The 12,822-nt window shown below is 42.8% G+C and overlaps 2 protein-coding genes across 2 annotated transcripts; one reads left to right on the top strand and one right to left on the bottom strand.

Annotated features, from left to right (window-relative positions):
• Window positions 1-1,823: 1,823 nt before the first annotated feature.
• On the top strand, window positions 1,824-4,750 carry LOC109528506 (dynein light chain Tctex-type 3-like). The gene is made up of 5 exons (XM_019891194.1): window positions 1,824-1,958; window positions 2,253-2,294; window positions 3,494-3,617; window positions 4,405-4,482; window positions 4,558-4,750. The coding sequence occupies exons 1-5, from the start codon at window positions 1,938-1,940 to the stop codon at window positions 4,629-4,631; spliced, it is 339 nt and encodes a 112-aa protein (XP_019746753.1). The 5' UTR covers window positions 1,824-1,937; the 3' UTR covers window positions 4,632-4,750.
• Window positions 4,751-4,992: 242 nt separating this feature from the next.
• On the bottom strand, window positions 4,993-10,222 carry cybb (cytochrome b-245, beta polypeptide (chronic granulomatous disease)). Its single transcript, XM_019891193.1, has 13 exons — window positions 10,091-10,222; window positions 9,318-9,410; window positions 8,942-9,052; window positions 8,794-8,878; window positions 8,567-8,715; window positions 8,309-8,490; window positions 8,098-8,230; window positions 7,944-8,036; window positions 7,617-7,870; window positions 7,054-7,213; window positions 6,667-6,813; window positions 6,456-6,580; window positions 4,993-6,362 (listed from the first exon to the last, which is right to left on the bottom strand). The coding sequence occupies exons 1-13, from the start codon at window positions 10,133-10,135 to the stop codon at window positions 6,245-6,247; spliced, it is 1,695 nt and encodes a 564-aa protein (XP_019746752.1). The 5' UTR covers window positions 10,136-10,222; the 3' UTR covers window positions 4,993-6,244.
• Between the last annotated feature and the right edge of the window lie 2,600 nt (window positions 10,223-12,822).

Here is a 12,822-nt window from a genome sequence, read left to right on the forward strand (position 1 = left end):
GACTGGATGAATGGATGGACGGATGGATGTTAATATGTGAGAGGCAATATCACCAAAGCATTTTGATATAAATCCGAATAAATACCAACATGTCAGATAACCTGACTGATTTCATGACGTTTTCATTTTGTTTCAAAATTTTTATTTGGGGCGGCACGGTGATTAACTGGTTGGCACATCCACTTCACAGCGCAGAGGTGTTGGATTCGATTCTGGCTCTGGCCTCCCTGTGTGGAGTTTGCATGTTCTACCCATGCCCGTGTGAGTTTTCTCTGGGTACTCTGGTTTACTCCCACATTCCAAAAACATGCATGTCAGGTTAAAATAACATTCTAAATTGTCTTGAGGTGTGAGTGAGAGCGTGGATCGTTGTTCCTCTATGTGTGCCCTGCGATTGGCTGGCAACCACTTCAGGGTGTACCCCGCCTACTGCCCGAAGACGGCTGGGATAGGCTCCAGCACAGCCGCAACCCTCGTGAGGATGAGCTGATTAGAAAATGGATGGATGGAATTTTTATTTGGAGACGGAGGATATCAGTAAAGCATAATGATAGAAATCCGAATAAACACCAACAGTGTCAGATTTCATGAGATTTCCCAAGCAATTCTTCTGCTCATTGTGATCCAGTATTTTGTTATCAGTGACTTGTGGCCAAGAACATACAATACAATACAATACATCCATCGCCATAATGGAGCAACTTTTTAGACTCCAGGAAGATTACTTAAGAGGGGACAAGCTTGTAGTTTGGATTTAAAATATATCTTTCATGACACGTCTCATTCAATTGTTGTTCATGAATGTACCTATATTGATCCGTTGCAGCTACGTCACGTGATTTTTTTTTTTTACACATCCCGTCCTGTTGTTTGCGCAAAGCAACATGCAGTCATTTAATGGTTATGAGTATAATATATGAACAGTAATCTACTAACCCTGTAAAAAAATGATCGCTGCAAATCTCGAATACATTGAGGGCTGCCAGTCATTTCGGTTGATTGCTGCTGTTCATCGCCGTCTTTTATTTTAATCAGCAGGTGTGTGATAAAAAGCCCAGTTTGGTTTACACCTTTGTCTATTAGTACAGTACATCCAACTAAGGCGGAGGGGGCGTTGCTCCGAAGGCTGTGAGGTAACGCGCAAAAGGTGAATACGGTGTGATCCAGAAGCGCCAAAGGTTGTCACGCTCTCCATGTAAAAAGAAGCACAGATCCAGATGGGGAATATTTTACAATCATCGACATGCGCTTATTGTCTGGAAGTATTGGTAGTAGTGCGTCATCTAATTCGGCTGATCGTGATGACAATGTAATGACATGAAACGTATACAGGTAAGAAGCATTGTGTGAACCCTTTGAAATGTCCTGGATTTGTGCATCAATTGGTCATAAAATTTGATCCGATCTTCTCATAAGTCACAACAGACAAACAATTAAGCTAATATCGGTTCAAATAACTTTTTATGTTTGTTTAAATTGAACGGATGTAAATGTCAAGTGCAAGGTGGGAAAAGTATGTGAACCTCAAGGATAATGACTTCTGCAAGAACTAATGATTCAAGATTCAGCCAGGCTAGAATTCAATTAATGTGATGAGATTGGATGGAGGTGGGTGCCAGCGCGATAAAAGCACAAACACATTTTGGGATTGCACCTATGTATTCTTCTCAGATGTGGCGACGGACGAAGACAGCACAAATGATCGGCGAGTCGGTGTTTTTGTTGACCTGCTGAGGTATGCAAATGTTTTAAAAGTCGTTACGAAGTCACTGGATCAAAAGTTGACGCGACAGTCTTCCAACCAGCAGATGTCACGAGTGAACAAAACGCCTTCTTTAAATTGCTCTTCTCAGCAAGTCGTTGACTGGTCCCGGCGGCTTTGCTGTATTTTCACAAACAACACTTGTGTGAACGTTCCAAGAGTCAAAGACGACGAAATGGACGAATATCATAACGAGGTTTGTAGTTGTGTCATTCCTTTATCGCGGTGGAATAGTTAAATGCTTGTTTGCGAATATCAGTGAGCCAGCCTCCAAGTTCGTAGGAGTACTGTGCAGTGTATTCGAAGGAACGTCAATCATGACACGCTGTGGCACTTTTACCATTATTCCTAATACATGGATTGGAAAACGGTACATTACTACTACTACTGGTCTGTGCATGTATAGTAGGCTGCCTTTAAGAGCGATAGAAAAAATATTTTCTACAGTATTGCACTCAAATTATTATTCATCATATCTTACTGTTTTCAGGGCTCATTCAACACCGAAGAAGCCGATAGCATTGTTAAGGAGGTAAGTTATTTTTCAACACCATATTGAAATTTATAGACATAATTACTATGTGTGTGTGTGTGTGTGTGTGTGTGTGTGTGTGTGTGTTACTCCTGTGTGAGATTTAACATGGCAGATTTTTGGGAGAGGAGCAGTATGTATGGAAGCCCAAAAAAGTCAAAATTAAATTATAAACCTTTTGAAATACTGTATATGCCTGTTTCATAAATGAGAGCAATTGTAAAATAAGGTACTATGATGAAATATGTTCTGACTCTTCTTTTCTATTTTGTTCATCATTTAATATATATAATGATTATTTTGACAATGTTTTATGTTTTAAAATAATGTATTTATTTTCCAAGATTTATTAAATAAAACATTTTGTTAATTTTTGTTTCATAATGTCGGTTTCCACAATGCCCTTTTTATTTCATAATGATGTTTTTCAGCACAATGACTTGGTCTGTCAATCAAAGTTAATGGGTTGCACCTCTGAGTGTGGTCACCACTATGCATTAGCATTTGGTCGCGTCAATGCTGGACTATTATCTGGATTTCCACACAACCTGCTGCTGCAATCCTCTCTCAGGCTGATGTAAATGGCCTTGTGTTACTATTCACATGATTTTCAACTTCTCGGAGTAACTCTCAAACTGGCTTCTCCCCTGCAGCCATTCTGTCTCGTGGCCCTCAGATTTCTCGGTATTAGTGAGTGATAAGGCTCGAGCACTGCTTCTCATGTCTGTGTAAAGGGTTAGCCAATTATTTCCCTGGCTCCCCCTCATGTGATGTGTTTGACAGACCAAATCATTGTGTGGAAATAAAAAGGCCATTGTGGAAAAGCTCATCATGAAATTAAAACTTGACTTGGTAAGAAGGTATTTTTCAAAAGTGTGTCATGGTTAAAATTATCAATGTGATATTTAATTGTAATTAAATATTACCTTATTTTACACTATAATGCCTTATGATTTATTTGTCTGTTTTTCATTGTTTTTATGAATTTAATTTTGACTCCTTTGGCTTCCATATTAATATTCGTATTCCGTTACTAACTACATGCCAATTTTTATTTTTTTCTAAATGAGAAGGCCCGAGGCATATGTTAAAAGAAGCTCTGTTTGCCACTTCAATCTGCCCTGTTGAGTCATAGACTCTGTGCTGTCATCTGACATCTACTCTGTGTGTGTTTGTGTATGCATGTGCTTGTCTCTCAGTGTATTGAGAACGTAGTGGGCGGCGATGACTACAACCAGAATCTGGTGAACAAATGGACCTCCGCCATAGTGGAGCGCTGCCTCACACAACTGGTCAAACTGGGCAAACAGTATAAGTTCATTGGTGTGTTTCATGAGGAAATGTTGTGTTACCTTAAAATGTACGGGACAATGTGTGGTTGATATTTGTTTGTGTGTGTGTGTGCGTGCGTGCGTGCGTGCGTGCGTGTGTGTGTGTGGCTAATGACTCAGCTTTGGATGTGGTGCTTGTAAAATATGTACTATTCCGAAGCAGAAAAAATGTTCGATAAAGTCTGTACCATGGTACAGGGAGCATTGAATGACCTGACATGCACATTTTCACGATACTAGACGTCACTCGATCAACTCTATGCTTTGACTTGCGAGCAAAAAAATTGCGATTTGAGCTCAATATGGTGGCAGCAAATTCCATTCATTTCACCACAAGCAGCAGTCTGACACATGACACGTGAAAGAGGCTTCAAGCTGTTTATTGTCAAACTAAACCTAAAACAGAGAATTACATGTTTTTCAAACGACCACATCATTTCTAATGTCCGCTAGCTTAATGCTAACACATGATACAAAATGGCATAGGTGAATGAAGAGCACCCATGTATGTGGTGTCAAAATAACTTAATGCAACAGATGTTTGAACGAAAATGACCCAATGCATGGTTGAGTTACAAGCATGGCCGCAGAGCACATTAAACACGTAAGTCACGGACGGTAACACTCTATTGAACTGTATTGGAATCCTGCTGGAGACATTGATGCTGGACAGCATACTGAATTGACCACTGATTTTTCTCCCTGTTCTTCTTTTGTCTCTTTGCATGTCATATTTATGATACTTTCCCAATGAATTGTATCACATTGTTTCTCCGTAGTTACGTGCGCCCTGATGCAGAAAACTGGCGCTGGGCTCCACACGGCAAATTCCTGCTACTGGGACACGGCTATGGACGGTACATGAAAACCATCAGCGAGGCTGATTTTAAATGCCACTTGCGTGTTGTGTAATGCCCCTTGCGTGTTTGCAGTTAGTTCCACAGTGCGGTGGGAAAGCCGCACCATGTACTGCGTGGTCAGCGTCTTTGCTGTTGCCGTCGCGTAGAACGCAAGAGTGCAGCATGTTTCTGGAAACGAGAAGAGGATCTCCCAAGTGCCATTTCCATACAGAGGCTGTGAACGCACAGTACGGGTATAATTTTCAGGACTGTACTGTACGTATTGGGAAAAAAAAATTGGACCACATACCGCAGCTCTAAACGGCTACTTAGTGCAGATGGGTGGGCACATTAAATTTCGTTGTTCGCATTACAGTGACAATAAAACGATTCTTATTCTTTAGTCTCTTGTTGTAGGCATGTAACATGTCAGAAAGAAAATTCGTCTTGATGAGCGTCCCTGGTGTATTTGTTTAGATTTATTCAATTACTGTTTCCATCCCTGTGATGGAGTTTTGTGTGTGTGTGTGTGTATTTTTTTTCTTTTGTTTTTGTAATGATGCTGTTCAACTAATTTAATAGTCAGCTTTCAAACCTTTTTGGAGGTTGATGTCAGTGATCTAAACAGACAGGAGAAAAAAAATCCACAAAAAAATTCAAATGTTCATTCAATTTGAATCCTCCATTTATGATAATTTCGAACAATTTAAAGTCGTGCCCAAGGATTTTAACAGTAACTCAAATTTCGTTTTTCCGCAAAGTGGCAATATTAGCATTTTTAAAGAATGTTTTTTCATGCTCCTATTGATTACTGAAAAAGCATCAACAAAAATTCTACATTTTAAAGGCCTATTGGCAAGCAAATTTGACAAGTTTACAGCTATAACCCCAACAAATCTTTAGTTTTATTTTCATAATTATTTTGAAAAAAGTTCACTACAAAAACAGGCAATCTGGATCGCCAAATTTTACCTAGGGTGTCATCAATCTGTGTGTCTCGCTCTAAGATGCTGCTGGAGGCAATTTGCCGTTATTTTTACTGTAGATAATCCGGTTATTTTTTGTTCAGTCAAATTGGTGAACTCTGTTGCACCTGGGTCTGAAGGAAGAAGTGAAAGCTTTCCTGTTTGCAGATGAACATTGTGGTGTGATGGCCAGTGAGAGAGAAATGGGTCGCAACAGTGCATGAGAGACAACTGAATGAGAAAAACAGAAGTAGTTGTGAAACCAACAATTGATGCACTGCTAAAGCAGAACAACGCCAACATGGAAAGTACCGCCAAGTGTATTGCTCTGCATTTGTGCAACAATGGCACACTTGCAAAACATCTGCTGGGAGCTAGATGCCAGAGCTTCCGCAAAATATCAAGAAAAGATCGGTTTGCTTGACGGCAGCCTTATTTATGGAGAATCCTTGTACGAGGAGACGCTCCTGGTTAAAAGATGATGTGAGCTAATCGTTTTTAGGCTACCTGAGAGAAAATTCTCAGGGCGTCGACTCGATCCCAACTGGACTGGATCTGGTTGTTTTCGAAGACGTGACGTTTAGCTTTGCGTCAGAGATGGCTTCATGATTTCGGGCACCAAGGCTAGATAGAGGAACCCCCCCAGGCTGTCGCTGCCCAGATGAGAGGCAAAACATCACGTCTTCGAAGACAACTAGAAGAATCCAGTTGCGATCGATTTAATGCCCCGAGAGGACAACCTGGATTCATGCAAGTATTCACAGGCATGTTAGAACACATCTTGATGACTATGGACCCAGGTGTTGATGGCAGTGTTAAAAGTTTTCTTTGTTAAAGATGAACTTGACGTCGGCTTCCGAATGGGTCAAACACTGTTTCTCCAGCGACTTGCCGAGCTGCGGTGGCCCACAGAGGAACACTCCAACTTTGGTTCTGCGGAAATGCAAATTCAAGATGCTTATTGCAAAGTCGCATTTTGGAATCTGGATCACGGATTGGACTTCAAAGCGATAGATGTGATCTCACCCAGGATGCTCGGATGCAATGCCAGTAAACTCGCTGTCCCAATTAGGCTTTCCATAAAGAGTTTTCTGTTTAAGCCCTGTGATTGGGTCGTTCTCCTCCTCGTGGTGTACCCAGAAATGTGCCGCCTATTTAAAAAAAAAAAAAAACTGGGTTAAATAAAGAATGCATCTGCTTCCAGAAGACAGGACAAAATTTGCTGCGTGCCGGACACCTCTTGCTCCTTCCAGCGGGTGAGGTAGATGTTGTAGCTCAGGAAGTCCGTCACACTCTTTGCCGCCATCTGGCTCTCCAGCGACTGCAGCAAGTCCGCAAACCACTCGAAGGCCTGCGTCTCAGGGCAAAGCCAGTAGAAGTAGATCTGGACAAGAACATGACGGAGATGTTTATGCTTCTTACTCTCACAGAAGACTATTTTTGTTCACGAGCACCTCCACTCATGCAGACCTGCCGGTAAAAAAAAAAATCCTTATCTCCAAATAATGAATGAACTTCCTGTTTGCTTGTACCTGAATTTCATTCAAAATGATCATTCACAAGGATGCTTGTTGTAATGTATTAAGCGTTTTATCCTGGTGGACTTTGGCAATGTCGGTCTTACCTTTTTGGTGAAGACGTCTTTGTTCTGGATGCGTTTGTACCACACAGACTTGAGGATGGACGCAAAAGGCGTGACACCGATTCCCGCCCCCACCAGCACGACCACCTGGTAGCGAAACACGTCCTCACTGGCAGTGCCAAAAGGCCCGTCGATGGCTATCCTGGAATAACCCACGGTACTTCTTTAAAGCTGAGGCAAGCAGCCGAAATAGCAACATGCTTAAATCTTTCTCGTTTGTTTTTGTGTGCAAAAGTTTTCAAAAACAAATCATTATGTTGTGCATGGTTAATGTTTTCTGGTCCAAACAGATTTTTTTTTTTTTTGTCAAGCAGGATTGCGGCACAACCCCAATTTGCTGCTGCTCAGATCAGGTTGTTCCAATTGATGGTGACTAGCATCCCTTGCGTCTGCACGCTCTCTTTAAATGGCAAGAATTACAGCGGCACAATGGGCCGCCTAGAGTGAAGATGAACCCTATAGATGCCTTCCCCAACAACTGCTGCTAGCTGCAATCAAACATAATCAGAGACACTTTACCAAAAAGATAGAGTGCGTTTTCATACTTGGGCAATTTCCAAGCCTCTTGAGGCTCCGTTTTGTCCCCCCCGCAGGCTTCATACAACGCCTGAGTCCAGTCCCCAACTATTCGAATGTGGGCACTGAAGTAGTCCTCCTCTGGGGCCGAGGTCAGGGTGAAGGGGTGCCACTCCAGCCTGGAGACAGATGGGCACTGGATGAAGACGTACTGGCCCACCTCCATGTGGAATCCTTTCCTCTTCATCTGAAGCTCCAGAGTTTTGGAGGGATGCATCACCACCTGAAGGCCCCATGTTGTCAGATTGGACTTTCGTGACATCGCAATTTCACATTTCTACTTGCGACCCGGTTACCTTCGTGATGACCACTTTTTGGTGGGATCGATAGATTCGAACAAGCCTCTCGCAGACGTATAAAATCATGGGTCCCACGATCCACTTCCAGGTCTGGAAAAATGCGAGATGAAATGAGGCATTCTATCGAAAGTCAGCGGGCTCGGTCGCGTACCATTGGTGGGTTTCCAGCAAACACTGGAACCGCGCAGTCCGAATCATTTCTTCCCCATTCCTCAAAGCGGTCTGCACAGAGGCGTGGGTCGTTCGTTGTCAGGCTGGCCGATGTCTGTCCTCGCACAATCCTCCTAAGCGGCAAAGCGCAAATATCGATGAACATCATGAAAACCGAAGAAAGTCAACCTTTGATTTAGGCGCTTTCCTACCCAAAGCCGTGGAATACCAGTCCGATGAAGAACAGGACAAAAAGGTGATGGGTGTACCAGAACACCTCGAAGTACGACCGGCGGATGACCTCCATGGAAGAAGTGATGATGAGGATGAGGGCCAGCGTGATGACCACACCCGTCACACCGGCGATGGTGGTGAACATGACGATTGTTGGGTTCTGGGGGGGAAAAAAAAAAAAGTTCAAGGACTGCACACTTTTGGCCACTACCTTTTGCGAGAAGCATTTCACCCACCGTTTCATTGGACCTGATTGGGTTGAGGAAGGACGCGTTGTCGCCGTTACCAATTTCAGACAGTATGAAGGGCAGAAGGCTGCTGTTGCGGTTCAGCTGAGCGTCCATGAAATACTCAAAGTTGAACAAGTGTGCAACAATATGCACGGCTAAAAAGTGAGGACAGCATAAGGTCAAAGAGGTGGCGCGGCATGCACATCATGTTCACAAGCTGCCAACAACCATACCTGTGTGAAAGGCGATCATGTATGCCACCAGCTTGTGGAAGGTGATGTTTCGGTCCAGCTGCCGAGCGGCTGTGCGGCTGCAGAACTAAACGCTTATTCGGTTACAGAGAAATTCCCAGAGGCTGAACAGAGATGGAATGTTTGCTACCTGGATGGTTCCCCGCATGAAGGAGAGTAGGTTCCTGCAGACGGGCAGCAGGATGAGCATGCAGTTGAAGTTGAGACAGGCGGCTGGAGCTCGGGCCCAGGACAAAGCTTGCTGGAAATTCAAGTTGCCTTTAATTACCTCCAGTGGAATCAAACTACCAGCTAATGGCAAATGATCTCCATTTACTTGGGTTTTTTTTAAAAGAGAACCTTCGTTTCCTTTCCCCAACATGTTAGACCATTTGTTTTAATTTTTGGAAAGGAACTGAGGTAGTCCTAAATGTTCCAATAAAAGTATGTAAGTGGCGAAACTGAAGTGAATCTTGAGATGTAATGTGGCACTAGGATGAAGACGTAGGAACGAGCTGCAAACTCACCCCGAGCAGCACACGAGTGTAGAACCATTTGTCGACGAGAAAGGCCATGTAGAAATGGACGAAGAGGAAGGCGTTAATGGCAAGCCAAACCAGCTGAAGCAGACAACAACAAACACATTGACTTCATCTGATAACACTGCTTTCATTCTAACAGTTTTAATGAATTAGGCTGCGTTCATGCATTTATCTGGCTACCTCGAAGTGTTGCCCCGAGACGAAATATGCGATTGGTTCGACTGAGAACAAATACCATGTTACATGCGACGTACATGTTACTTATAGCGGGTAGAAAAAGCCTTTAAAAAGTTAACGAAATACACCCCAATCTTAGAACTGGTTTACGGTTGTGTTGCGAGTGAACTAAATTCAAACTCATGTCATACAGGAGTCAGCACACATCGTTTAAAATGCCTCTGATTAATGCCCAAAAATGTTCAGTTGTTCGAACAAGTTTTTTTCCTGCCTTTTTTTCCTCTTTGCTTTGTCATAGAAGCCTGACGGTTTTGTACTAACGCCGTTTTAAACTGTTGGGCCTTCCAAGTTCCAGCTGAACAAGAACAACCCCAAAGAGTGACGCTTGCCCCCACACTGTTACTGTTTCAAGGTGTTCTTCTGCTTTTCTTCACCTAGAAATGGGGCCTTAGACAAGGTAGACATAATGATGAGACGGCCGGAATTAGCACAGAACGTTTAGGCTTCTGCTAGAAAGCAAAAATGAACCTTAAAATCAATCGTCAGCGCATAAAACATTTTAGCGAGTGAAGCATTCTCACAATGACAAAGACGGAGAGTCCCTCGTTGGCCGCCAAGTTCCCCATGCTGAGTCTGGGCGTGAGCTTGGTGCTGGTGCAAAGCAGAAGAGTGAATGCACACCGTCGAAGCTTGAACTTTTTTGTTTGGAGCAAATAGGGAAGTGGATCTGAAGTGATGTCATGTTAGTCGATGGATTTCTTCACCAACGAGTCATTTAGAGTAAGACGATGAAACCGCACAGCGTAACACACGACCAGCTACGACATAATTGATGAAGGTCGGTATCCATATGAACACGATTCCTTTGACTGTCACTTCACCTGGCGTCAAGATTGACACGTGTGAGGTCGCCAATTAGGCAGCACTTCTTCGCATTAGACTGTACACTGGGGCGCTTATCTTTTAGGTGACGGTTGAGGAGGAACGTGACATCGGATGTTAAAGACGTGGAGGAAGTGGAACATTTCGAAACCTAAAGCAAATACAGAGTTGCTTTAGGCTTCCTGTTTCAAGTTGCACCTAAACATCAATGATGCCAATAAATGCAGAATCACACGACGCAGACTGTATTATCTTTTTTTTTTTGTAATTGTTTTTTTTTTCCTATTTATGCAGGCAGTGAGTCACAGGGGCTGGCAGCTACTATAAATTGCTTTCGTGTTTCAAAGTGCGGGATTTTATGAATGTGAGCTTTTACTTCGGCAAAATTGTCATTCTGTTTAATGTCGAGTGGAGAATAAAGGTAATCATAACGCGTCAGGATAATTGTTAAGGTAAAAAAAAATCCCCTCACTAATGTTCTCTTGTTTGTTTTCCGTCACGTTTTGGATGTCACTTATTCCCGACCACGAGGGATCATCAGGTGTGCCATGGGATATTTGATCAGAAATTCTTTATTTACTACAATTAATGTACACGTTCGTATTGAAGAAGGGCAATTGGAAGTAAATATGTAGCGGTTCGAAAGCATTGATCTAATCTGCAAGCCATCAGCAGGCTTTGAACACACTTACCCCCCTCAAATTGCAGCATGAATCAACCATACTGGTGTTGTAGCGCCCTCTAGCTGAAGCACTACTGTGGCAGAACTGAATCTGTCAGCGAGAAGTTTTAAGAGTTGTTTTTCAAATATCACTTCTAAGCTTTGTAGAAAATAGTACAAGTAAAAAAATTCATTAATCGCTATTAATTACAGTGTATGATTAATTAGTTTACATTTTGAATCACTTGGCAGAACTAATATATATATACATATATACAGTATATGCATGTGTGTGTGTGTGGTGTATGTGGGGGGGGGGGGTCTCTCAAATAGCCACCCTTTTTATTTCTTGCCTGTTTCTTGTCTTTGCATTTTCATGATACAGGTCCAGCAAGCAAGGCATTCTGCCATGTTGTTTTTGTTCAATTAGAAATAATACTGTGCAGTATATTTAGTGGCTCAAGAAGTTGCTTACCAATTAGGGTGGGAGGTCGCAGTTTTTCCGTTGCAGCTAGTTGATAAGTGTGGAAGGGTCCCTCACCAAGTTCGTGTCGCCGCCTGTTATTTGTTCACAGTCAGTCGGGGTCAGCCGCTTTCTGTGATATGCAACGGTTCATTGAAGACTTTAAATTGTCTGTGATTGTGAATAGTTGTTTGTTTCTATGTGCCCTGTGATGGACTGCTGACACCCTGGACTGGTCACACCCATAGTCAGATGGGATAGGGTTTGTCTCACCTGTGAGGACAACCGCAATAGTAAATAAATGGATCTCTGATTTCAATCGGACCAACACAATCGCTGGATTTTCCGGAGTGTCAGTGTTGCTGTTCTAGTTCTCGAATGACCCAAAGTGAATGGGTCACAAAGTCCGGGAAAATGTTCGAATAAACTAAACTAATTCAGACACAAGGCTTCCTATGATTTTTGCCTCCTATAATCTGAGCAAAGGGGATCATTTTAAATCTGTTACATAGCTACTGTGATATGAGCCCAGACCATTTCACAACTCTTTAATCTCCTTTGTTTTAGTTGCGATTTAATACATGTGAAGGCGTGCGACCCTGGAAGCCGTGAGGCCGCATTACGTGACAATTTGCCCTCTTATGTCATTATTGGAACAACATTAACTCTATTTGAGTTCCAGCTCAAACCCGTGCATTTAATTTTACTCGGTGTTAAAGCCAAAAAAGAGCATGTACCGCTGACATTCTAAGCACGACAAACAAAAAGAATTTGACACACCACCACACCAGAGAAGAGTGTTGTTTACAATCTTGCCAAATTAAAATGGTTAACAAAATCACAAAGTAAAGAAACGTCTTCAAAATCGTGCGACATCAAGCCTTTGTCTCCACTTTCAAATGCCGCGGGCATGTCCGATGACGAATGTGTGAAACCACGGATCGCTAAAAATGGATGCCACTTTCTTATCTCTGCACATTTGATATGATCTTAAAGTCCCTATGAGGGCAGACAATTGGCAGTGTTTTCGAAGGCAGAGAATTTTGTGTTCACATCAGAGTTTGTCAGGGTTCGTTCAAGGTCGTAAATGTTCGCCGATACTTTTTTTTGTAGCAACAAGAAAAAAAAAACCCACAAAAACTGTGCCCAGTCAGCAAAATTGGTCTGGCCCAGCTCTGGCGCGGACACGGCACGACACTCGGCCCACATACCGCAATGAATGACGGTCCTGCAGTGGCCCGGGTCTGGCATCCATGATCCGGGCCGCATTCGGCCCGGATCTGAGCCGCATTGTATAACCATATCCG

Source organism: Hippocampus comes, unplaced genomic scaffold (assembly GCF_001891065.2).
Source record: "Hippocampus comes isolate QL1 unplaced genomic scaffold, H_comes_QL1_v1.1 scaffold174, whole genome shotgun sequence".
NCBI lineage: Eukaryota > Metazoa > Chordata > Actinopteri > Syngnathiformes > Syngnathidae > Hippocampus > Hippocampus comes.

Excerpts from the sequence above, each read along its gene's own strand:
- LOC109528506 (XM_019891194.1), top strand. The coding sequence starts at position 1,938 with ATGGACGAATATCATAACGAG. Across the intron at positions 3,618-4,404 it reads CAAACAGTATAAGTTCATTG|TTACGTGCGCCCTGATGCAG; the intron begins GTGTGTTTCATG and ends GTTTCTCCGTAG. Across the intron at positions 4,483-4,557 it reads CTGGGACACGGCTATGGACG|TTAGTTCCACAGTGCGGTGG; the intron begins GTACATGAAAAC and ends GCGTGTTTGCAG.
- cybb (XM_019891193.1), bottom strand. The coding sequence starts at position 10,135 with ATGGGGAACTTGGCGGCCAACGAGGGACTCTCCGTCTTTGTCATT. Across the intron at positions 8,037-8,097 it reads TTGCTGGAAACCCACCAATG|ACCTGGAAGTGGATCGTGGG; the intron begins GTACGCGACCGA and ends GCATTTTTCCAG. Across the intron at positions 6,363-6,455 it reads ATTGCATCCGAGCATCCTGG|AACCAAAGTTGGAGTGTTCC; the intron begins GTGAGATCACAT and ends GCATTTCCGCAG.